Source organism: Aythya ferina (genome assembly GCF_964211825.1).
Source record: "Aythya ferina genome assembly, chromosome: 3".
Lineage (NCBI taxonomy): Eukaryota > Metazoa > Chordata > Aves > Anseriformes > Anatidae > Aythya > Aythya ferina.
The window spans coordinates 22,488,473-22,515,105 of NC_140298.1; the positions used below are offsets into that span (position 1 = coordinate 22,488,473).

At 42.9% G+C, this 26,633-nt stretch overlaps 1 protein-coding gene across 4 annotated transcripts; it reads right to left on the bottom strand.

Annotated features, from left to right (window-relative positions):
- On the bottom strand, nucleotides 1-26,623 carry AIDA (axin interactor, dorsalization associated). Of its 4 annotated transcripts, XM_084515566.1 has the most exons (11): nucleotides 26,344-26,623; nucleotides 23,116-23,185; nucleotides 16,637-16,690; nucleotides 15,781-15,835; nucleotides 10,767-10,830; nucleotides 10,224-10,330; nucleotides 8,480-8,491; nucleotides 5,612-5,734; nucleotides 1,890-2,012; nucleotides 1,296-1,413; nucleotides 1-462 (listed from the first exon to the last, which is right to left on the bottom strand). In XM_084515566.1, exons 1-11 carry the CDS (start codon nucleotides 26,451-26,453, stop codon nucleotides 366-368), a joined length of 933 nt encoding a protein of 310 aa, XP_084371692.1. In that variant the 5' UTR covers nucleotides 26,454-26,623; the 3' UTR covers nucleotides 1-365. The 4 variants fall into 4 exon arrangements, with proteins under 4 accessions (XP_084371692.1, XP_084371693.1, XP_084371695.1 ...); XM_084515567.1 differs by lacking the exon at nucleotides 8,480-8,491; XM_084515569.1 differs by lacking the exons at nucleotides 5,612-5,734; nucleotides 8,480-8,491.
- Between the last annotated feature and the right edge of the window lie 10 nt (nucleotides 26,624-26,633).

Genomic DNA, 26,633 nt, shown 5'->3' on the forward strand with positions numbered 1-26,633 from the left:
TTAGTAGGCCTGCCACATCTTTATTGCTACAGGTTTGGCAAAGGGGCAGTCTCCAACCTTCGGTGGAGTTTGAGGCAAAAGGATAATAATGGTTACGATAAAAAGTGATGAACAGCAAAATTAGGAAAAGCAGTCAAAATATTTCAGGGCTCTCAGAAAAACCTGTATCTGGAAGGTACTGAAAAAAAACTTGCACTTGGCTGGTAGGCTTGCCTCTGACCCTGAAGGAGTGCTGTGCAGGATGTGATGGTCCCGTTTGACCTACTGGCATGGACACAGTCGTTCTCCTGCCACTTGAAGCCTAAGGCTACTACACACAGCTACCATGACTTGTGGTTCAGTTCACAGAAGTCTCACAAATAGGGTCATTCCTTGTGCAACGTTTGATGGAGGTGAAGGTAAAGTGGTTTCTTGGTCAACAGTTGTAATTTCTTCCTTTTAAAGTCAGTGGGTTTTTTGTACCTGTAAGCACAAGAAAGTAAATTACTGCAAGTCCTAATGGCTATGAGGAAGATGAAAGCACACTAGGAAGCCTGTCCTGTCCTGATCCTATTACCATAATCTTTAAATACATCAGATGAGATTTACTGGAACAACAATAAATGGATTTACAGGAAGAAATTCAAAGAAGTACTCCAGCTACCAAAGATTAAGTTAAGCACTCTTCCTACAACTGTCCCCACCTGCAAGGTTCACTCCTTCCTGGAAAGAGAAAGCAAACACTCAAAACCCTCACTTGACAGACCTTCACCCACGCAGTAAGGTTAGGATGCACATCATAACTGATGTGCACTATAACTGGCTGATGCACTTCTTTACCTAAGTGAAAAAGCAAACAAAAAACCAACAACAACCACCTAACACTGCTTTGAAGTGTTCCTAAAAGTCTATTTCAAATCAGAATCCCATGTCTCAATTCATATTTCCTGCACAGAAGTCCTGTATCAGAAGATCATGGAAGTTCAAAAAATTTTTTTTTTAAGTACAGCTGATCTGACATTCAAGCAGACATCAAAATGAAAATCTCCCCTACAGAATCTGTTAAACTGATACAAAATTCAGTTACAAACACCAGCATTTTATTTGGAAATATATATATACATTTTAGAAAGATCTATAGCTATTTTGTTTGTCTAAAAGCATTTTATCTCCCCTTCTTTATTAAAAATAGAATAGTCCTCCTGTAACTTAATCTAATGAGTTCATTAAACCTTCCACAATACAAGCTGCACATCCTAACGGAAGGATAGTTCAGTTCCTCTGTCATCGGCATCTAATAACTGCAAGTCACTTACAGTTCTATAACAATTGCCCCGGGTTTAATTTCATCCATCTCCATGAAAGCAAAGCACTTGGTGCTAGTAAACCTTTTCTTAGGCTTGTAGTGTTTGAATTCAAAGAAAATAGCTGCACCTAAAACAGAAAATGGGTTAATAGTGAAGTTAGCAATTATGACCAACAGCTATCCTAATACTTATCTGCAATTTAAGATGCTCTACATATATTGGATGAAATTATTTCCAACGCTTTAGTAATTTACTTAAAAGATACACCATGTTCTTACAATGCTCGTCATCACAGTCACAAGAGCTTGTACTCTTCACTCAATTATTCACATCCAGTAACTAAAAGCGTCACAAAGAAACTCTATACCTGTGCAGCAGAGCAGACGGCTGCATTTTTATTTGTTTTCATTCATTCCTCCCTTGTCTGCAAGTCATCACAGTGACCAATTTGGAAAAGATAGAATACAAACATCTATTTTTATCCTTGTCTGGATCTTGAGCCCTGCAGCAGCTCGGGCATGGCCTGTTTATTAGATAGGAGCAACCTTCTACCCACACTTCCAAAGCTCCCGGGCCCTGCTTCTGCTACTTCATACCACGTACCTTTTGTTAGTTTTTCAACATGTTTCTGAATCTCGATGTCCACATTAAAATGGACATACGTGTCCTCTTTCCTCAAAGCCACAGGAGTATCTTGCACAGGAGTCAGATCTATCCCATTCAAATCTGCAGGAAAGAAATGGCACGAGAATTGGGAGAAGCTTCTCAGACTTTAAGGTTCTGCTTCCTTTAAGATGCTTATGAATCAATCCTCATACTCTCACAAAAAGTTAATGTCCACCTGGACGGAGAGGGGTAATCACACCCCTTCACAGTCAGTGAGTTTTATCTTTTACCGCAACGTGAAAGCAGGTAGAGTTCTGACAGTTTAAGATGAGAATTTGGAGTGATTCCCATTTTTAAGGGGACATTTCTGTCTGCTGCCAACAAATGATTCCGTTCCCTCTGCAGGCAAGATGTCTGCAGGGCTTCAGAACTGCCAGCGGAACCAGCAGAGAGTTTTATGCACCGAAGGTGCCCCTCTGTGCAGGTCAAAGCTGGCACAGCTCATACAAACTGCAATCACTGCAGGCCCCCCTGCTTTGTTGACTCGATGCAACAAAATCATAGAATCATTTAGGTTGGAAAAGACCTCTAGGATCATCGAGTCCAACGGTTAACCTAGCACTGCCAAGTCTACCACTAGACCTTGTCCCTAAGAAACACTTCTACATGTTTTTTGAATACCAGGGAATGGTGACTGAATTACTTCCTTGGGCAGCCTGTTCCAGTGCTTCACAACCTTTTGAAGAATTTTTTCCTAATACCAAAATTAAACCTCCCCTGGCACAACTTGAGGCCATTTCCTCTTGTCCTATCACTTGTCGCTTGGGAGAAGAGACTGACCCCAACCCTGCTACAACTTCCTTTGAGAAGTAACGGAACTGTAGAGAGTGGTAAGGTCTCCCCTGAGCCTCCTTGTCTCCAGGCTAAATAACCCCAGTTCCCTCAGCTGCTCCTCATATGACTTGTTCTTTAGACCCTACACCATCTTCAGGGCCCTTCTTGTAGCAAGGGGCCCAAAACTGAACACAGCACTCGAGGTGCAGCCTCACCAGAGCCGAGTATGGGGGGACGATCACTTCCCTAGTCCTGCTGGCCACACCATTCCTGATACAAGCCAGGATGCTGTTGGCCTTCTTGGCCACCTGGGCATGCTGCTGGCTCATGTTCAGCTGGCTATCGACCAGTATCCCCAGAGCCCTTTCTGCCAGGCAGCTTTCCAGCCGCTCTTCCCCCAGCCTGTAGCTCTGCTTGGGGTTGTTGTGCCCCAAGTGCAGGACCTGGCACTTGGCCTTGTTGAACCTCACCCCATTGTCCTCAGCCCTTCGGTCCAGCCTGTCCAAATCCCTCTCCTACCCTTGAGCAGATCAACACTCCCACACAACGTGGTGTCATCTGCGAACTTACTGAGGGTGCACTCTATCCCCTCATCCAGATCATCGATAAAGATATTAAAGAGGACCAGCCCCAGTACTGAGCCCTGGGGGATACCACTAGTGACCAGCCTCCAGCTGGATTTAACTCCATTCACCATAAACAAATCTTTGGGTCAAGATTAACTGGATTTAACTCCATTCACCACAATTCCTTGGGTCACCATGCATTCTCTCTCCTGTTTTTTACAGTCAGAGGCACAGGGGGCCACAGGTTGGACCCCAGCTGTCAGCACCAGTTGCGCTGCTCAGGCACAAGCCACCAGAGACAACACTCTTTCTGCTGAGGTTGGGGCCCTGAAGCACTGCTGAACACACTTCTTTCAGGGAATGGAAAGGGATCACCAACATGGCAGCAGGAGCATCTCTCTGCTGATCTGCAGGACAGCAGCCTAATTAAAAACAAAACAGAACAAAAACACACACACACAGACCCACACACAACAAAAACACCCCAAAACAAAACAAAAACACCAAGGAAAACCAACAACTAATCACCCTAAGACTCCTTATAATATGGACAAAATGACCTTTTTGAGTCACTTTTACTCAACAAAAATCTTAAAAAATAAAGTTTAAGGTCACCATTACTAGAAGAGGTGATACACCCCCTACACACAACTCTTTTGACACTAGTTTCCTACATCATTACTTGGCAGCTGCTGTTTATAAGAGTTTGCTAATGAAGTGCCACACGTTAACGGAATGAGTGGTTGGGAAAGCAAGTCTAGAAATACAGCCTCCCTCAGCTCCAGAAAGGAAATGAAAGCTAGCTCTGAAGACAAGCAACAATTTTAACAATATGCAGTAAGTTAGGACTGAGAAACACTTTGGTGGAAAGGAACAACGAATGTTTGCTTTACAAATTCTGGTAAGTTCCAGGATCCAACGTTAGAACCCTGTTAGCGCTGGTATTTCCCTGTTGGCCAAGAAAAACTCAGCATGAAAGAATTAAGTTTGATTAAACCCACATCCATCCAGCTAGCCTCACCACTGAAGTCACCCGTCCCTCAGCTTTCTGGCATAGCGGAGGCAAAGAAAGATCCAAAAGTGACTAGAGAAACGGAGCCTGACAAATAGTTACATAAGCTAAAAATAATGCTGCATACTTGAGGCAACACCATAAACACAAATACTGCGCATTTCTAAGACTGAGAACACAAAAAGGCAGTTGTATCAGCTGAGGAAGGCGAGAGTCATGTTCCAGCTTCACTGCTGAAAAATGATCCCAGGAAGCAGGATTAGGTAAGGCTCCCTGTGTATGTACGTTGGCAGGTAGCATCTGAGAACATCGCTGGGATTCAACGCCGTGACCCCCACTTCTGACACAGAACTTGTCCAGCAGGTGAAGCAGCCTGGTAACGCAGGCATCACATCCCTACACTTGGGACTAATAGCACGTCGAAAGAGGATATAGAGAAGGTCGCTGTCACAACTGAATAGAGGCTGCCACCAACGGAACAGAGCTCAGCTGCAAGTTTTTATCTGATAAAGAAAAATCATACACCTCAAAAGATTGTAAAGATGAGCACAAGTCAAGCAGGATGGATAAAGGTACGCAACTCTGACTACAGTGGCTTCCTTCTAAGAAACGGGGATGAGACAGATGCTCCTGCCAGAAAGACTGAATACCAAAAATCTCAGCCTCAAGCAAAAGCCATCAACCACGTTGTTATCTGAAACAGTGAGAAAACCTCACCTCACATATCCGCAGCTGACAGAGACACAGGTTCTTCCAGACTCACGGAGACTCTTGAGGAGGGGACAGTTAGCCCAACACATGAGCTGAAATATTTCGGTGCCAAGGCTGGCACTTTAAAGCTTTGCTTCTCAACTTCATACCCATTCCTTTTGGTAAGAAGATCTTTGCTTTACTAAAAAGTTGGCCTAATGATAGGGCAAGAATGGAGCCAGTGGGCTGTGGTTTGCTGTCTCCAGGAAGCCCAGAGACCAATATGCACTGGGGAGTACAAGCAGTCCAAACAGATCTGTACTTAAGAGTCAGCTAATGGAAGTGAAAGAGAGAAGTACGGTCTGCCAAGTCACTAATACTCGTCCTCCAGCTTGGGGAAGGCACAGCTGAGCGCTTCTCCTGCAGTGATTCACCTCCCGGTATCTCCCAAATACAGGATTTTTCCACCCTCGAAAAAGCAGAAGCCTTAAGACCACAACAATAAATGCAGGCCCAAACAAACACTTCTCCCTGCAGGTTGAATAAATAAAAAATGCTACTTTCAGAAAATACTTTCTGCAAACTAGAAATGAGGAGCCAGGAACAGAAATCATTACCCTTTACACTGACTGTGATGTAAGGATCAATGCACTGCCCAGCATCTTTCAGACCAATTTTCTCTATGTTGATGGTGAGTAATGTCATCCCGGGTTCAGATGGCAATCTGGGTAATAAAGTACCTGAAAAGAGTAAAACACATCATTAATCCTTTGAGTCATTTTACAGCAGAGGCCTTGCTCACCCCATCACCTCTCACGGAAGAGGCTGTTTTCCAACGGAGTGCCAAGCCCAAGGTTTCTTATCCCACCAGCACACAGTGTGTGTCTACACATTAAATGACAGATTTCTAAGTCCACATCAAAAAAGCAAACAAGCAACCCCAAAAAAATCAGGACTGCCTCAGGTTAAATGAATTTGTAAAACAAAACAAAATAAAAATTAAAAAAAATGTCCTAAGAACAGAGAAAAGCTTTGTTTAAAGTGTTCCTTCTTGCTCTCATGCAGAGTAACTCATGCATGGAATTCAATTTATATAGTTTTTCAGGATTAAATTTGGGAAGCTGGATTCAATCTGCAGCTGCAGGAAGTTCAGACACATAATCAAGAGTACCCACCCCGCTGAACATGACTTGGCTTCATGCTGAACATTTAGGCTGGGAGAACAAGGAAGAAAATGGCATTGTTGCGAATCCCACTGGGTGCAAGGGAATCAAAAGAGACATTCTTAATTATCCAAGTTGTATTGATCTGTACTTAAACGGAGGAGTGAAAAAAATGTGTTTGAATCCCTCAAGTTTCCTGCTGCATTTAGGAAGCAGTTCCTAGCTCTTCATCAAGAAAATTTAGGATCAGGTAATCTTTGTGGTCACACACTGTGGACAATGCATGAGAATCCTTGTAGAGTTGAGGAAGACAATGAAAATGACAAGAAAACAAAATTACCCAAACTTACTAAAAGCCATAAAAAAATAAAAAATAAAGAGAGATTCTGTAATCAGTAGAGGGACAGCTTCTTCATGTGGATTTTAAAGAAAACTGACAGGCTTCAGGCCTGTCTCTGGTATTAGATGAATAAGCTCCAAGACAAGAAATGCTCAGACTCATGAGCAAATTAATCTAAAGTTTTGTTTTTCTAATTAAAAAATAAAATGTTATCCCAAGGCTTGAGATCTAAACAAAGTAATAATTTCCTTTGGCAAGTCCAATCTGGGTTTTCTTTGATCCTTTTTTTCCCCCGATCAAGGCTTGAAAAGCTGGAGAACTGAGGAGTTTTCATCACATTAGAGGGACTAGCTTTAAAAGATGGGGCAGTGTACTCAGTGCTAGCACTACAGCCTCAGCAAGATCTTATGAGCCCTTCTGCACTCAGTCCCCCGTTCAGGACCACCATCAAGGTCTGGATTCCCATCTGTGAGACACCACGTATCTGTAACTCCCTGCCTTGGCTACCAGCAGAGCCATGACCCCGAGGTACCGCCTCTGTGGACACTTTACAACACGTCATGGCCGAATTTGACCCACTCTTCTAAAGTAACGGGACAGACTTCTGACCATAGTATACGATATCTTGAAAAGTGAATTTATTCGACAGCATCCCTTTCTGCCAAGAAGCATACACAATCTAGTTCATCTTGCTATATCACTTGAATAGCTGTTAAAAGCCAAAGTTTTTATTACAATCTAATGGAAGGCAGATAAGGGCCTTCTCTTCAGCACAAAACTTTGGTCTACCGCCTTTCAGTTGTCTCCGAAAAGCAGCATGCCCTCCCAAGAGAGACAAACTGTAACTTCCAGTTTTCCTATCCATCTCTGAAATATGCTAAGTGACGGGATACTTGACACACCAAAATCATCTATGAGATGTATCAGACTCTGGTACTTACTATAAAAATTCTGGTTTGAGAAAAATTCTTCTGTTCTTGAAAAACGCTTTCCAGAATGTATGAAATTCCAGAATTGCAATGAACAAAAAGTCAAGCCCACTTCCAACAGGTAAGGGGACATTGTGACAGACGGTCCTTAAGGAATGTGTTCTCCTTGCTGCCTCAGCTGGAGTCACATCTAAACCAGCAATGGACTAAAGCAGCTGACTGTAACCTGTCCCACATGAGCCACGATCACCCATCACACAGCCCGTCTTCTGCCACAGCTTGAGCCCGTAAGTCTTCAACAGGCTAATTCTGAGGTTTTTCATGAGGATAGTACCAGCCATTTCCAGCACAACTGCAGGAATTCATCGCCAGAGAGGGAAGAGAGCATCTACATTTTATTTTATTATGTATTGTTAGTGTCCTCCTACAAGTGCGTTTCAGATGCATGAAGGTGAGCCAACCTAATAGCTCACTGCCACCGAGACAGAGGTGCCCGGTCTCTCCAGACCCAGCCCCCAGTTCAGAGAAAGGGGAAAAGGTGACGGGTCTCCTGCTGGGTTCACAAACAGAAATGGGCCACAGAAGAATCTCTTGTCAGCACAGCAGTGGAATAAAGTAGTATATAACCAGGAGAAAGGCAGATGGGAAACCTCAGCTGGCAGGGACAGCAAGACCCTGGTCAATTCATCTTCACACAGCACAGAAGTGTAACTACATGTGTATATATATATTTTTTTTTTAATGTAAGATTGCTCATCGAATGTGTATTCCACTAAAGAAAATCTAGCTATTCCTGCCTTTGGCTACTCTACAAGTCAGCACATCTTTATTAGCACATTAAGACTTCTGGAGAGCAATGTAACATATGTCACCAAATAAGAGTTTCCCTTTTCCTGCTACTGAAGGGAGATAAAACCAACCCCTAGATGCCTAGTACCATGTTACTGAAGGCTGTATTTTGAGCTTTGAAAGCAACAGCTGAATGACAAACATTACAGCTACATGACCATGATCAGAGAAATAACAGTATGTACTAAAATGTTATCATCATACCTTCATTGGCTCCTGGGTTAGATGAATGGTGCAATGTGATAACGATGAAGCCATGCATGTAGAAGACAAGACAATGGTCAGTTAGACAATAGTTATGCACTACGGATTAAAGGCATATTGAAGCAAAGAGTGCAACACTTCTCTCAAATCAATATGTGAAGTCCATTTACCAGGCTCACCTCAGATGGCTGCAAGTTGCTTTCGCTTAAACCTCGTCACCCACAGAAAGAGCAACCAACTAACATCCCATAAGGTCAGAAACGCCACACAAATTTACATTCATCAGGGAAACAAGATCTGTTTTCAACTCATACAGAAACACCCTAGGGGTTCAGATTATCATAGCTACAGGGAGGTTTACCTTAATGCAAAAAGGTTCAGAGAAGTCAGACAGACAGTTCATGAAGTAGATGACAATGTAAAACATCAGTAAGAAGAGGTGTGAGCAACTCCTCTTAAAAGCATGGTTTTACCAAGGAATAATTCTGTGAGAAAATATATATTTCAAACCTCCCTTCTTTCGGATTTAGTTACTCTACTTCTTTGAGAATAATTTAACTATAGACAAAACCTGCCTACAGTCAGCTTAGATTCTTTCTTAAGCACACACATCGTCTCTACGTCTGTTATATGCACACAGTGCCAACAGGGTGCACGGAGGTAACTATGGTAATAGTCACAACCTGATTGATTCACAGGCATATCACGAGCTACTCAAGGTATCTCTCACTTTTCCCCCAGCTTACACCTTAAATAACCAGTGTGCTGAAAAGTACAGAAAAAGAACCAGAAGTATGCATCTCCCTTTTCCTTTAACTTGACATCTATCTACCTACCTAGAGTTGTCAAAGAAAAAAAAAAATTAATACTTAATACCATGCAGGAAAAAAATGTAATTATGCACATTAACATAATCAAAAAGACTTTAGAGTTTGACATACACACACACACGTACTCAGAGGAAGCCTTAAATGAATTTTCCAATAGGTGTTATACTATCTCTTTCAACCATAATTCCAGTTCTAGTTTCCCTATTTGTTATCTCCTTCTTGAAATAAGAAGGCTGCCAGCCTGCTCTGAAACTAGAAATTTGTTTTTACTGCAAATAAACTACATCAGGAATGAAACAAAAAAAAATAACAAAAAACAGCAACAACAACAAAACTTCTGTTGTGACTTCCTACTTCTTTACCTATTAAATTGTCAAAAGTTGAGGCTCCAAGACGACCTTCTCCAGAATCAGTAGGTATATCCACTTATAAAATGCTTTTGTGTGGACAAGCACTAAAGTTAGCAAACCAAAGCTACTCTTCTTTCTCCTCCCCAAGCTTGACTTTAGTCCAAGCTATTGTCTCACCAGATGACATAACAGAAAACTAACCAGCAACAACTCCCCACATCTCTAGCAGGATGTGATGCTCCTTGAAGGAGCAAACATTGCCACAGTTTCTATCTGAATGTGTTTGGAACACTTCACATAATATGGTTAAAAAAGTGCATGGAATGCACAAATTATATGAGGTAGCTGGTACTGCCTCACAGATTAGGGGTACAACTATTTGGAATAGGAGATAGTTTGCTGAGGAAAAAAGTCCACAGGTCACTTTTGTGGTTTTCCAATACAGGACTACAGTTTCCAATACAGCCTGGTGCTCCTCATCCAAACTTTTAAAATCACAGGTGGAGAAAGAGACAGAACTTACACATGCTGTATAGGTTGGTATGGCAAGGCTGGTGCCCCTACCTGGAACTCTAGCAGGAAGCGAGTCTGGAGACCCTGCTCCAGCTCCTCCTTCCTCATCATCCTCCTCAAACTCCAAGTGTTCCTCTTCTCCTGGTGCTAAAATCTTCCTGTGAAATATGAAAAAAGAGCGAGACCAAAGATCACTCATCATCTCGCTTTCAACTTGCACATCAGCAACTGAGTATAGAACAGGAGCACACACTTTAATGTCATTTCACATTAGCTACTACTGTAGAAAGCTTAGCTAACTGCTGTAGAAAGCTTTCTGCTACACATAAAGCACAAAGTCTAAAAACAAGAGAAAATACTGACAATTCCAGAGAGATGTAGGGCCTACCAAATACTGATTTTACCAAAAGCAAGGGCTTTGGTTTTAGTACCTAGAAAACCTGAATTCAGAAGTTCTTTTTTAACCAGTTTACCCAAAGTAATGCAGCAAGTAGGTGGCTCTAGAAGTTCTCATGTCTCACATGCAGCAGTTCCCGGACCATGCCCGTTCAGATACCTATGCATAACACACAGTGACACAGTTCTCTCTCTTACCTGAGTGGGACAGGCTGAACATCAAAGGGGAACTCCTTATTGTAAGTGAGGATATTCTTTAAGACTGCAGAGAAAAAAAAAAAAAAGAAAAAAAAAAAAAAACAGTAAGAATCTATTTTCCTAAATAAGCATTAATTCTACCACTTTGCACAACTAGGTCCGTTCTCATTGCAACTTCACAAAACAATTTTAAAAGGATCAGATCATGGCCAAAAAAAAAAAATATCTCATAATTTAAACATCAGTACAGACCTGATGAGTCATGTCACTACAACTTTCATACTGGGTAACTGTGACTGCAGTACTTAACCACCACATTTATACAGGCAGGGAAGATAAACGTAACAAGAACTAAAAGCACCATGAGGAAAAGCTACAGGCCCCTGAGGTAATGGTAGCAACCTTGGGTAGCTATTGAAGCTAGGGTGATGTTGTTACTGGAATCGGCTCCAAACAGTCTGAAGTCTCCAGAACTGACATGCTTAAGCATACAGGTACCTACCCTGCACATTCAGAGAGCCACCGTGGGAGTCCAAGAATGCTGGTAACACATAACTTAGTTGAGATTTCCTACTTCCTCCTGCACGTGGAGGGTAGATTTGCAAAGTTCAAAAGAGACACAGAGCAATATCTGAGCGTTAGATCCAGAAACGTTGGCTATACCTTCCAACATTCACTGTAATACCACAGCTTTGCCATTTGCATTAGGACCTTACTCAAGTTTTAATAATCACAACTTTAGCTTTTATTACTGAAAGCATTAACTAGTAAAAGTTGTATTTCCAAAAGTGTATAAAAGAAATAAGCATTTCACAATGGCTAAAAGGCCTAAAAAGAGAAGAAAGCTTGCAGAGAGAGGCAGTCCCTATCAGAGAATGAGGATCCTGGCCTGGGCAGGGGAGGCAGGAGGTATTAAGAGCAAGTCCTCTCACTGGTCTCACTTTGCAGTAAGCACTCTCAAAGCACATTTTTGAAATCTCCCCTTGGAACTTTTGGAGGAGAACAAAACTGTGTTAAAGCAGTGCTAACATAACACAAAATCCCAGACGTACTTACACACCAGCTATGTTTACAGAACCACTGCTAGGCCCTTTCTGTCTCTGCGTGTTATAACTCAGCCAGTATAGCAGGAGAGCTTCTCTGTCTTTCTTCATAGTCACATCACTCCATGTGGGCTCCATCATTAGCTACCAGACATCCAAACGCTACTGTGAATAAAGAACCCCTCAGTAAACTATACATAGACAAACAAAAAACCTTCCCAGTCTTTACTGATCTTTTTTTTCTGATTTCTTTACCATGACCTGAGAAGGTGGATGCTATCTGATTCCAGGGGGACCCAATACATACATACAGAGAGAGCTTTAAGTTGTCTGCTGTTAGATGTGTGACAGACAAAACTGACGCCAAGTCTCTCCTTCTCTCAAGGCTTCTGCCCTGAGGGATCAGCAAGGCAGATCTCAACAGGGTGGCAAAGAATCGTAGCCGCTTCCCAACAGGAAAGTGGCTGATTATCAGCAGACAACAGCCTCCCAGCACAGCTCAGGTTCAGGAAAAGAAGGGATTTTATCTCCCTCTGAATTCCCCTGCTCTTGGAAAGCTCTATCATACCAAGACAGAAAGCGAAACTGCCCCAAATAGAAAAACGTCAGTAAAGTAATATCTCATACAGCTCAGAGGCACGGCATACAGAAGTGACAGAAATTGCAGGAGTTCTCCTTCCCTCTTCCAAAGTTTGGTATGCACTAGGTTCTGCCCTCTTCCCGTAACCGGCTTCTCCCACGACACAAATGAACATCCCCTAAAAAAGCTTTCTCAGAAATAATCTCAGTTATCACTAGAGGGCACAAAGTACTCCAGCAATATGAGCACCATGAGAAATAGGTGGACAGCTTTACAGCACCTGCAATGCACAGGTAGGCATACACACTCCTACCGCAAAGCTGCGCCTACACACGTGTTGGCATCAAACCTGCTTCTGGCAGTTCAGCGCTTTCCAAATTCCCAGGGACAGTATTAACAAAAATGATGCTAAGTGTTCAGATCAGAAACACTTCTGGCAATACCACCCAAAATCTCTTGCCTTTTTGCAGCAGAGCACTGTGGATCAAGTTTTTAGAATGCATTCAACTCTGTTTAGTCACTAATAGCAAGTAATTTTGCAAAGTCACAATACTGGGATTTACTAAACACACCCCTTTAAACACATCATCAGGATAAGAACTGGATCTGCAGCTCTCAGTCTGATGAAATATACAGAAGCAATGCAACATCCACCCTTCGAGGAAAAGGAAAATCCTCTTTACACCTCTCACAAGCTACAGTTTCAGTTGATTTAAATCAAAGTTATCAGATAACAGGAAATATATTAGGTTATAACGAGTAGGAATCTCCTTCGCAACACTGCATAAGACACCCACACTTCAGAGCTACTTTTATTTATGTATTTATTTTTAAGTGTGCATGTCTTCTGGAGTAAAGAGGACTTCCCCTCTGTAATGCTGCTGCTTAGAAAATGATTCACAGAAAGCTTGCAGTTTGTGTAACTAAAGGGCAGATCCCCAGCAACGTGCCTTGTATTTATGCTGCTTTTACAACAGAAATCTTTTTTAAAGACTGTTCTGCGCCTTCCCAAATACACCTTCTTGCCAGTGTTACTCTCATGCCCAAGGAGGTCACCGAACCAACCCACCAAAACACATGGTTTTCAGCTAGAGCATTTCCGGATCCACTTCATCTCATTTACACCCAGATGCCAGTACTGGCACACAGCCTGTCTAATTCTAAAGTGTGTTATAACACTGGCATAAGCCTTAACAAGAAAAAGATCTGCAAGATCCAGAGTGTGGGCAATGATTTCACACAGCATAATCTCAAAAGAACTGTTTGTATGTATGGACTCTCCGGTAGCATTATCCTAGCACAAGAGATTCAGTGACAAATCCTAGAAACAAAGCCAGCCAACAGCTTCAGTGCAAAATGCAACCTTAACAATTATGAAAAGTTAGAACCTGACAACACAGGGAAAAAAAAAAAGTAAATCTAAGGGCCCTGGTTGTTAGAACACCACCAGAAACAAATTTCTCAGCCATTTTGACCACTTCAGGCACAAAAGTAATTAAATCAACTGAAATTGTGTGAATAGCTGTTTTCATTCCACCCTAACAAAACATTTTGACCTAACAAAGGAATTGCTTATTTGCATTGCCAGTCCTTTTATTTTTGTTTTATTTTATTTTATTTTATTTTTTATTTTTTAAAAAAAAAAGCTTTTTCTTCTGGAATGTAAGAAAAAATTGACAACAGACAAATTAAAACACTTCACGGGGTGTTTTTTGAAATTACTTGTGTTGGCCTGATTAAGATTTACCCTGTTCAAGATATACTTATAAACCATAAAACAAAGGCACAATTCAGAGGGAAAGAACAATCCAAGCCAGAGAGCAACATCAAGGACATCAATGGTGAATTGTTGTTGCAGAAGCACCCGTTCTCCTCCAAGGAAAATAACTCAGTGTCTTTGAAGACTGATGGCCACACACTCTTCTTCAGTTTTAATATAGTCGCTTGTTGCATGAAGCGCGGGTTGAATGCGCTTCACGCTGGTGAACATTTTTTTGACAGCTAGAAATCAATTCTCTGATGAAGGGGACTCTTGCACTGTAACTGAAATACTGGCTTTCAAGAAAAGGAGGCATTTCGAGGGAAGCTTTACCCTTCAATATTCATTTCCTTGGATTTGTAAATGAGTCTTCTTCCATCATTCAGTCACTCAAAGGCCATTTACCTAATGGAGTCTAAGATCTACAGTCATTAAACTACTTCAACAATTAAAATACTTCGTAAACAGAATGTGTACCGATAAAATAATCCCAAATCAGACAATGCAGAGGCAAAACATGCAATATACAGAGTGAGAAAAAACTCATACTTTTAACACACGGTTAAGACTTTCCTGAGTTTATGGTCTTCACAGACCCAGCAGTCCTGTAGTGTACCTCCACTCTCCTTTTTCGGGGAACAGTTTAAAAGCATCTGGACTCGATATTTTTGTACAGACCTTAGGAACCTCTCAGTTCAATGTCCTGCTTCTCCACAACCTTCTCTGTAGGATGCTGTGTTAGTTACTTAGAGAACGGGGACAGAGAATCTGCTTATTCATCAAGTGGCAACACTGCCTGCACATCATTTTTATCCCCAACATCTCCCTAAATGATACCGTTGTGAAAAGAGCAAAATAACCCCCTTTTTTTCCCATCATGAAAGAAACTCTTCCACGTCTCCCGTTCCCCAAGAACAACAATTGTCAGCATCCAGGATGATACTGCTTAGATGTGGAAGCTCTGATCATCAGGATACTTTGCGAATAAAGCAACCAGTGTTACTGGAAGGAAAACATAGCAGACAAACAGATATTTCCTACATGAAAAATTTACTTCTGGATTGACATACCAAAAATTGACCCAGGATCAGATTGGAAAAAAACAGCCACAACACAAAACCCTTCAAAGACCGACTCTCATCCTCACTTTGACTCCTAATTTTGTTAGTCTTATAACATTACTGTGGTTAAGTGGCAAGTGATCGACTACCATGAGCACAAATAAAATATTTTCAGAAGACAAATACATTCAATACTGCAAGTCGGAAGACCACAGAGTGTTGAAATTCAGTTCAAGTAAGTTATGTGCAGGTAAATTTTCCATCTGATTACATAAGGCACAACTGATAGCCTAAAGTATGATTCTGCGTGAAGTCAGCAGTACCCAAAGAATTACTTGAGACAAAAAGACTAATACATTATCTGAAACATTAGGGCTACTATACTTTGAAGTTACCCACATTAAATTCCTTAATACACATCAAATTCTGCCTATGTGGTAACAGATATTTGGAAGAACTATCTAAAAACAACATTACTGTCAAACCACACTGTGGTCAGTCAGTATTCATCCCGCTGTCATATTTTCCACTGGTGAATGTCACTTACTTGAAATACAAAGATACTACTTACTTGGTTCCAACTTCTTCAGATCCTCAAGCTTAAATTCATCCTGCGACTGGGTGGACTAGGACATTACAAAGAGAGTGTTAAATCTGGGTATGCCCTTTCCCCTCAGAAAAAGCTATCACATCTCATAATAAGCATGCAAGCTGTTCCCTTTATTCAAGCATACCAAGTTACTTCAAAGCTACGTCTTAAAAAAAACAAAGCAAACTACAACAAAACGAAACAACAAAACAAAACCTCCCTGACTGAGGCTAGGTTCACAGATGAGGCAGAAAGTTAGCTACTCCTCATTTATCAACAAAAACGTATCCCATGTTCCAAGTTCTAATACAAGATAAAAAGATTTAAATGAGCTAGTTCATTTTTCATACTTACCATGCACAGGAACATTTGGACAGAGGGACTTACTTTAAACTCTAGCCCAGTCAAGTTGTTCTGAAGTAATATCACCTCTAAGACTGCAAAAGTGATGCTCCCACAGGAGCCCACATTGTTCAAGGCATAACTCCAGCATTGTAACACTAGCAGAAGTTACAGTATACAGGATATGTCAGTATTTTGTTAAGCCTAAGAGCTCACCACAGTGATTCTCATCTCCACCAATCCTGATGATGAAGCTTCTTCATCTGTCTAGTAGAACATCTGCTTCTCTGAGCAAGCCTATTCAACTTACTAACTCAACAGAAAAGGTTTTATCACCTGGGGCATCGTGTAGACAACCTGGAAAGTCCAAATGTTCAAGGAGCTGTTCGTTCTGTTTCCAGAAGCTTTAGCTATGCCTGAAGACACAAAGCTGTCTAAAACCAGCATTAATTACCTATCACCAAAGTATGAAATCACATGGGAAAGAGAACTATACCTGTAAAGCTGCACTTCTCAGTTCCAAGCATGTTGCAATTTTAGCTATGGTTTTCTGAAAAGAAGAAAGAAAATATTGAAATTGTGTTCTTCCATATTCACATTCTTCTTTAATTCTTCTTGTTAAAATTTTCCCTTTTAGGGAATTGTAGGGTACAATCCCAACAGACCAAGTCAGCCCCCGTCAGAGTTTACAAATGCCCAGTATCTCAGCACTGAAAAAGCATGGTCCACTTTTGCAGGTTTTGGTGCAAAATGAAGTATAAAGGTAGAGTATGTTTCTGAGTTTTTATTTTTGTAATTTGCTAAGACACTTAAAGTCTGACAGAAGCATGAAATAGACTTTCTTGGATTCAAACTTGCCAGCTAAAATACCCCTGAGCAAAACTGTGAAGTAATTTCTCATCTTTATTTTAAAATGTAGAAGGAAAGAAAGAGCTTCATAACCATCCTTCACTAGCAGTCCTACTTTTAAGACAGTGCTACTGAAGCTTTTATGCTTCACAAAAAAAAGAAGCTTGAGGAGCAGCGGTCACATTTGTTTCTATTACTAGCAGATGAAAAACATCAAGAGGAATTCAAACAATGTAACTGGCATCAAATGGACACACCTGCATGGTTTATTTTACTGTTTTTGACCACACAAGTTTGTTCGTTAACCAAAAGACTTTAGTGAAGAAAAACGAAGTCTATATGCAGAGATAAAATACAATTCCAAACAGTCTGTGGAACATTTAGAGGACAAGAGAAACAGCAACAGTGAAGCTATAAAGAAAAGTAGTTCATTTTCAAAGTTTTCCCCCAGAAGGAAGATAAAACTTGAAATATGCACGAGAGACTCGTTCTCTCCTTTTAAATCAGACAGTATCAAAAAATAGCCCTCCCCTTAAGCTAGATGCAAGGGGGAGGCAAAGATTTCCTAGAGTACAGCTGTAGCAAAGAACTTCAAGGGCAGGAGCATCTGGCAAGTTATATGGTATCAGTCGGAAGCCAGAACTTCCCTTTACAGGAGGGTTATGTTTTAGGGATGTGTTTTAGGACTACTAGAGACTCATAGCAGCATGTACGATACTGGGCATGCTTTCACAGCTTCTTTTGCCAGTCATCTGCCCTGACTCCTGCAGGGGGATATCAGCTGCTTCTAAATCTGCTCCTAAGCCACCACCAGCTCAGTACCCTGGGCTGACAGCTAAGCAGCTCCAGTGTCGGTTTGCTGTATGCCACGCTGAAAGAGCGAAGGAGCTGATCTGTAAGCAGATCGGACATCACTACCTCACGGGCAGAGCCAACAGACGGACTGTGTAAAAGCCTCAGATAGCTGATTTTTGTCAGCCACCATGGGCTCAAAGCTTCCAAAGCCTCCCCAGATGGTTCTCTCTTCTAAGTGCTCTGTTACAACACAGCATTAATCCGCTCTTTACATCCTTGCAGTTTATGTTACTGCCCCTTGTAACAGAATCTTTAAAAGTTCTTTTGAGCACCTTCCAGGAAAGCAGTGAGTGACACGTGCATTATTAGCATGGGGCATTCATTGTTCTTTCCTCTGCCTAGGATATGCAGTGGTGTCTTGTTTGGGAATTTTAACATTGGGCAACCTGACTGCATGCTTGCATGCAACATGGCAAAGTAGAAATATTATGGCTCATCATTTCTGCGGAGCTTAATTCCACAGCCTAGGTTCAGTCAACAAACTTCTACCTCTCTGAAATCAATTCTGCCACATAACAGAGATTTACAGCTGCGTTTCCAGCACAGATTAGGGAAACAGATTTCTGAAAAGGAAAGGAGTACATACGAATGTCCACGCACTGTTTTTGTAGATGTACATACATATTCAGGCTTGGTGCGAGGACATCAGGCAGTACTACAGAAGCAGATTGTCAGTCCCTAGGCAGAGCACACACTGCATCCTTCTCATCAGCTGCAGTGTAACATAAGGAATTCCTTTTTATATGAGAACATCTGGAAAGATATGGTTGCAAAGGTACAATCTCAAAGAGGAAGGTGTGAAGTAATGGATAAAAGAAAGGAATGCAAAGAAGTTCCCTGGGGAAGGGAGGGGAAATCTCTGAGGCTTGCCTGCAACTGCATGATTTGCAAAAACCCAGCTGTTCCTATGGCTTGAGTGTTCATGGCTGAGCAAAGAGCATGCCAGTTCCACGTTAGATCAAACCCCCTTCCAAATGCACCAGAGAAGGAGAGCTTTGAGTAAGTTTGCAGGGTGCCAGCACAGCCTCAGTGCCCCACTATGGAATCAAAACTTGTGAACAGATTTTCACACTGCTCTCCTTCTCACCATCTTGTACACAGAGCACGAAACCCACACTATAAGTTAGGTCTCAAGAAAGACTTCCCATCTCCAGTCTCGTTAGTTAGCTCACTGATAAGCTCAGCAACAGCACCATTCCCAATCCTGCAGATTCTTAACTCAGTATTCTTAGAACTGCCTGAACTAGGTAACTCGTGACAGGACAAACAGCTGTACAAAATGTGTGTCTTCTGGCTCCTGGGGGCTGAAGGGCAATAATATCCCTAGAAACAGATTAATTGAAGAGAGTTTGGGAGTCTTAAAATAGTAAAGAATAGGTTTTATATGGAATCTATTGAAATATGGCAAGCTCCCAGCAGGCATTATTCATAACTATTTTTTTAAGGAACCACACCCAACCCAAAAGTTAAAAATGCAGCTAAACACTGCTATCATTTTCAGCTGCAACTATCCCATGCAAAAGCTCATTTTTGCAGCAGGGAAAACATTCTGCATCTCATTAGAAAGGCTGAAGTCATAATTAATTTTGCTAGATTAAAGCAGTTAAGAATCAGTTTAATGTAAACTGGTGATTAGAAAGGAAAATGTCAGTTGATCTCGTAGTCAAGGTTTCTTCAGTGCAGTTGTGTGAGTAATGACTGTGCTAACTGTAAAGCAGTCAAAGATGTTTGCATAAATACGGAGCCAGAGCAGAGTTTGGCTTTAAAGAGAGGTCTAGGCTGTTAGGAGACCAGTAGTTCAATGAATCATGCTAAGACTGTGCAACAGTGCTCGTATTTCAGCAAGTTACCATTGCACAAAAAGCATGATTTTCCAATACTGCACAAAACCCAGCCTAGCACAAAAGAAAAAAAAAAAAAAAAGCTACACAAGAAACAACAATTGCGGTTAGCAGAGGGCTTTAAAGGTCAAATTTACTGCACAGAGAACTGGGTGACGATAGCTATAGCTGAAGGAAAGCTGACAGCTACGGCCAAACCGAACTGCATCGACTCATGTAGCAAAACGCAGTGATTAATCATGAGTGAAGACATCATTTTAGAGAATGAAGGTAAAATAAACAACAGCAGGATGCAGATGTTAAGACCGAGGTTAAGTCCATCGGTAAGAGTATGTTAATATCCCATATTCGCAGCTTCTAGGTGATGAAATTGCTGCACAGCCTCCTTAAAACTGTTGCAGAGTAACTAGATTTAAACACAATGATTTGTTGTTTACTGTATTTCTCTATAGTCCTCAACAAAATGAAGGTGCAAGACGATGGAATCTTTCAAAACAGATTCCGGATTGATAGCAAAAAGTCAAGCTGTACAGATCTTGAAATGTCTAAATCCTTATCATAAATTCTACATTTACTGTAAAGTAAATAATAACTGGCTCACACTACATCTAAGAAAGAAATTGGTACTATCTATCAAGTGCTGTTAGATTACCAGACTGAATGACCACATTAGCAAGTAACACGCCATCAATTACAACGTAGCCATAGCTGCACTGTACCACCACCTGTGATGCATGAAGTAAACCCAAACATGTTAAAAGTTTATACAGACAGACAGGACTAAGGATTTGAACCTAGTCATGCCCTTTCCTTGTAGTGGCAAAGCTAGTAGTTTTCCCCCTGTACAGAAGAATCACTGCTGAAATCCATCTTCTTCATGTGTAACAAGAAACAGCAACAATCTCACAGGAATTCTCATCAATATTTACAGTCTTTTAAAATAACACCTAGCTGTAAATCCACACAAAGATTGGAATGAGGGTAGACCAAGCAACTGGAAGTCATAACTAGCTTCACAAACTTGCCTTCTCCAATCTATGAAATGCCATCTGCAGCCTGGGCTTGTGAGATCAAAGAGATAAACCCCGAAGTGAATACAAATATGCATTCAGATAAATAAAGAAGGGCTCCTACATGACATACAGTACCTGGAAAAGACAAGATATTAGGGAATAAGAAACTTTCCAAAACCCAGAAGAAATAGCACACTGGTGGATGCCTCAGCAGGAACATTTCAGTAAAATTTGCCGTTTAACCATGGACATTTTTGAGGGGTGGCAAGAGAGAAGATATACTTCTAGTTAATTAAGCTGCTCGAAAGCCTAGAAACATGCTAAACTCTACTCCTAGACATTGAGTGAATGGTAGCAGTGATGATAGTAATTGCTCATAGTCGTTAAGTTATACCAACAAAGCTCCTGCAGAGATAGGGAACACCAGGAGAGCAAGGAGCTGTCAGACTACAAGATTTTGCTGTACAGAGTTTCACTGAAAGCAACAGCATAAATATTAAATAAATAAATAAATAAATAAATAAATACAAAAATTATAAAATGTAAATATTTTTAAATACCTTAAAATTATTTAAAAATTGTTACTATAAATTTTTATTAAAAATAAAATAAACACATTCTTAAAATGATTGAGCCCGAAGGACAATGAAATACCTAAAGGAAAGCAGAAGGCAGCCGTCTCATTTGTTGTGACTAGCATCACTCGTGATAGAGGAAGGAAAGAGAACATTCTTACTGAAAGACTACACAAAATGTTGGAGAACTTGGCTACATGCATGTTGCTAATGAAATAGGCATCACAATTTGAGAACAAGGCTCAAAATTTAAGTGCATCAGCTGATGAGAAGAGAGGAAAGCAGAGAGATAAATACAGGTATCATTGTGCAGGGATTCAGAACAGCCACTCCAAATTTCTTCTTTTGGAAGACTCTTTCCTTAGAACATGATTGCAGTGGTACAACTTGTATCTGAGGTCGTTTATCTCTGCTTCCTCAACCTCTCAGGCCTTTCCTTGTGGCTGATCTCACTCATTTCCACCATTAGGTCCTTTCTCTACAACTCAGGGAACATCTGGAAACAAAGTCCTGTGTCATTATGGCTCTATACCCTCAGGAGATGGTACCTCTGAAGTGGTGTTAACAGCTTCTCCTGCACGAAATAACCGTATTTTCAAAAGCAACCACCGAGGGGAAACATGCAGTAAAGGGGAAACATGCAGTAAAGACAACTATAGCTGAGAGCATTAGAAAAAGATACCAGCAAGGGATACAGAGCAGAACTGATCAAAGAAAAAACATCTGTCCAATGTTAACAAGGATCCTTCAGATCATGAAAGGTGCTTCCAACCCTTCTCCAAGATTGTGACTCAGTTTAGGACTATCATGAGCCTTATCCTCTTCTTCACAGAAGGTAAAGAGAACAGTGGAGGCCAGTTCTTTGCTTTCTTTTGTTGGTACATGTCAAAGAAACATTTATAAGCCACTGACAGACTCTATGTAAAGCTGTATTTCTTTGTGATAAATGAGGCATTGTGTTTTGTTTTTTTTTAAACACATCAAGTTCATCTCCAATTTCTGTAGCCAAGACCAGTTGTCAGGACTAACATTTCCAAACACAGATCCCACTACTCCAGCACCCTTTAACCATACATTGGATTCTGGGCTAGGAAATGTCACTGCTCAGGCAATGCCGTTGCACAAACAAGTGATCTTACCATCTGGAAGTCCGGGAATACAGGCATTCTCTGATTCAGTATTCCTAATAAAAACATGGTTTTATACAAGGTACTAAAGTTTAGCAAGACCTCATATTCCAAAATATTTCCTTTTATTTTGCTGAAGATGTTTGAGTTTGTTGGACCTTAGCTAGCATTTTCTTGTTAAATCCTGCCATCAAATTGCATCAATATGATGCTCAGACAAGAAACAGCCTTTTAATCTGAGAGGAGAGAGGAAGGAGTAAAATCAGCTCAATATTTTGAAGGATTATAAACAAGGAACATTGAGACTAGTAGGGAGTATTCTGCCAGGACTCTTCCCAGTCAGGTGTTACATGTTAAGCTAAGATTGTCCGCACACACCCTCGATGGCTGCGGCTCAAGACAATTTGTACTGAGGCTTCACAACATGAATTGTGCTAATGTTGTATATGCAAGTTATCAAAAGGTCACCCACAAAAAGAAACACCCAGGTTATGAAGGGCTCTGGCACATGAGACTTTCAGTATTACACAGCAGGGCATCTGTCACATCTAATGACAACAACTGTTTCAGCCACTCTGGGCTCTGCTTGTGTTTTTGCATACTATGGGAGGAAAAAAAGGTGTCACAAGGCTCTGGTCTGCAAGACAGAAAGAACAATATACCACATCAACACCCCTGAGTCAAGTTCCTTGTCTGAGCAAACGGTAACACTTACCTTTTGATCTTCTGTGAATTCTGAGTTGTTGTGCTGAGACTGTGCCTCCTTTTGTAGATGTCTCGCTAATCTGGGGAAAGGGGGAAAAAATCGAAGAGTGAGAACACAACACAGAACCCTGCCGTCGCTGCCACCACCACCACCATCTCCTGAAAGTGTGCCAGCAGAAAGGTTCACAGACTGCTGCTCCAAAAGGTTTCTTTTTCACATGTATGGCAGGCCATACAGAAAAACAAAACAAACAAAACACAAGTCAGACACAGTAAGTGCCTACATTAGGCAGGAAAGACCACATATATAATGTGTCTTGAAGAAAGAACAGGTATGAACGATCTAACCAACAGCCCCTTTTATAAGCACTGACTTTTTTCCCTCTCTCCATCCCTTTTTTGCATGTTTTGTTTTTTTTTTTACATAAAGTATACTGCTTATGAAAACAAGCCCATGTGTTTCTCATAGAGAATTTGATGGTCAGGAGAAGCGGCTGCAGGCATAAAGAACTGGTACCCCAGGTACTGGCCACACACCCTCCCACCATGAGAGACCCGGGCACCTTGGCTGCTGTCCTCAGGGTGCATTAGCTCCCATCTGCCCCCATCAGCATCATATGCAGTGCCCAGCCTCCACCCGTTACCAGCACAGAGACCGGAGTACCGAGGGGTTTGGGAACTAACAGTCAGCAAACAGCTGGAGAAAGCAAAAGGAAGCCAGAGAGGGAATCTATGGGAAGAGTCACGGCTTCCGTTTGGGGAGGAAGGGGAAAATTAAACAAGCAAAACTGAGCAATTGTTGTCATTCTCTGCAAAAATATACGTATGTATACGTAGATACTTATTTAAAGGCAGTGCGGAGGGGCGTTGAGGGGAAAACTCAGGCAAAACAGCAGCATTTGGGACACCCCAGTGTACTTCCACCTTGTACTGCTATACTATTAGGGGAATTCAGCTTCTCACCATGGGTGCGGTGGGCACCAGTCTGTTTGGGGGTGGGGAGGGATGGTTAGAACAGATACGTACACAACAAAAGGCTGCTGTCAAAGCCTGTGGCAGGAACAGACACCAGACCTCAACTATTTCTTTGCTGTTTTCCTAAAAATAAGCCCTATTAAAAAGACACAAGGATTGAAGCTCCTGCAGCTTTCAGCTAGCAGTAGCAAAGCAGGGTTCAAATGGGACAATGTAACTTCACAGCTCCGTGCCATAACCTTTGTTCGTAATGGGGAAAAGACGGTGGCAGAGAAAAGTCACAAAGCACAAACACGCTGGAACCCAAACACACAGTCAGTCCCTCGGTGCTGCCCTGGCGGTATAACGTGGGTGATAAACAGCAAGCTGTGTATGTGCACTACATAGGGCATTTAAAAGAAACAATTTAAGAAAAACATATCACCATAGCAGCGATACACCACCCACAACAGACAGCATCACAGTACGAACAATTCCGCAAGCACTAGTGACACAATGCTCTTTCCATTTGTCACCAATGAAAAAAAAAAAAAAAGAAAACACCACACACCCTAATCCACATCAATGCATCTGGTGTCCCACTTGAAGCTTGTTCAAAGCTGGATCGGACCAAGTTCCACAGACTGGAGTGTTCGACACAGAAGGTGCTGCTGGGGGCTCAGGGGGCTCTCATGGGATTAAGCACCCGAATGAGCAAGGGCTGATACTTGCAACAAACCTCCCGGATCATCGACCTGGGCAGATGTAGGTTCCCCTGGACACGGGAGGCAAGTGTTCCACACCTGTGTTCTAAGTCAGCGGCCATTAAACCCCTGAAAGAGACTAACTGCAACTCAAGAAGATCTTTTTCAGTGTCAGCGAGCTCATCATAACCAGTTCATGCCCAGCCTTCCTACATTGATCTGTACCGACCTTGGCAACGCCAGCAGCATCCAGCCAGCCCACCAGCACGCTCATTACTCCCATCTCAGGTTGCCCTTTGAAAAGGCGACAGCACAAAACCATGCTGTTATATCTCCAGAGCTACGTGGAAGTATCTTGCTCTGTGCTGCTTACTGGCACCTTCTACTCTAGAGATCGAAGTGGTCACTAATCCACCTGCTGTACCTAAAGGAGGTGGATACGCACACTGAAAAGGTTCTGCTCCTTCCCAGGAAATCCCTGCAATCCTTTGATCTTCTCCCCCCTTTCTTCTTCCTCTGGAGCTGCAGAGTTCATCTACTGACTTCTCTGTTCAGTAAAAAAGTCACTGATCAAGCTTTCGAGAGTAACTTACAGTGTGACTACCAAGAGGAGCTTTCTAACAAAGATCTCACACTGCTACAAAGCCAGAATAAAGCCAGGGCATGGAGATCACCTCACTTCTCATCAGACACGAGTGATGCTGGGAGGCAGGCAATATACGCCATGCTTCATCTCTTGAACTGGGCTGCCTGCGGACATTTAGTGACCCTTCTTAGCGAAGCAGGCTCAGACTGAGAAGCCTTTAGGCTTTCCATTCTGAGGGAAAGTCGTCAAATGGAAGTGACTGCTGGTGCTCCCAAGGTGGTCTGAAGCATTACGATCCTACTCCGCTCCTTGCAAGTGCCCAGGTAAGGGCGGTTATTTAACTTTTTGAGGGATGTTTTTCCTTCCTTTACTTTAGGAAGTTTTTGTCATCTGAGACACGGATCAGGAGAAGATCCCCGTGGCAAGGTTTGCAGTAACGGCCTGGCCCCGATCCGCAGCCCAGCTGCGGACTGCAGATACCTGAACCCACAGCATCCTAACCACGAGCTGACGAGGCCGGGGCACCTCAGGGCTGCGGGCACCTCAGGGCTGGGGGCACCTCACAGCACCTCAGCCGTCAGCACCGGGACGCTCCGGGCAACAAGTGCGAGCCCCCTGCTCCCCCCCCAGCACAATCCCACCCGCACAAGCCGCCTTGGGAGCCCCCGGGACAAGCTCCGAGCCCGCCGGGCCCCTCGCTGCCGCCGGGGGTCCCCGCCCGGCGCCGCCCTGCGCTGCCGGCTGCGTCCCGCCGGGCCGGGCGCCATGGCTGCCCGCGGCCGGGCTCCCCCCACACACAGCCCCGGGAGGGGTCCGGCGGTGCCGGGGCGCCCCGCTCCGCCCCCCCCGCGTTGCATAACGGCAGCGGGGCCAGCCCCGGAGCGGGGGGGACCCGGGGCACAAGGCCTAGGCCCCGCGGCCACCTGCCCCGCCCTGCCCCGGCCCGGCCCGGGGCCCCTCGGCGGGGCGCCGCGCGCTGCGTGCCCGCACTCACATCTGGTACTCGTCGATGGCCTCCACCAGCTGCCCCCAGGAGTCGAAGTCGGTGCCCTTCCTGAAGCTGGCGCCCCAGCGCTGCAGGAGGCTCCGGGCCGCCTCCGACATAGCCCCAGCACTAGGGCACCATGCTCACCCCGGGACGGGGCACCGGGACTGGGCACCGACACCGCCGGCACGGCACGGCACAGCCCAGCCCGGCCCGGCCCGGCCCAGCCCCGCCGCGGCGACAACCAAACGCGGCGGCCGCCTCCCGCCAGCGCCGCCCAGCGAGGGCGGCTGCGCCGG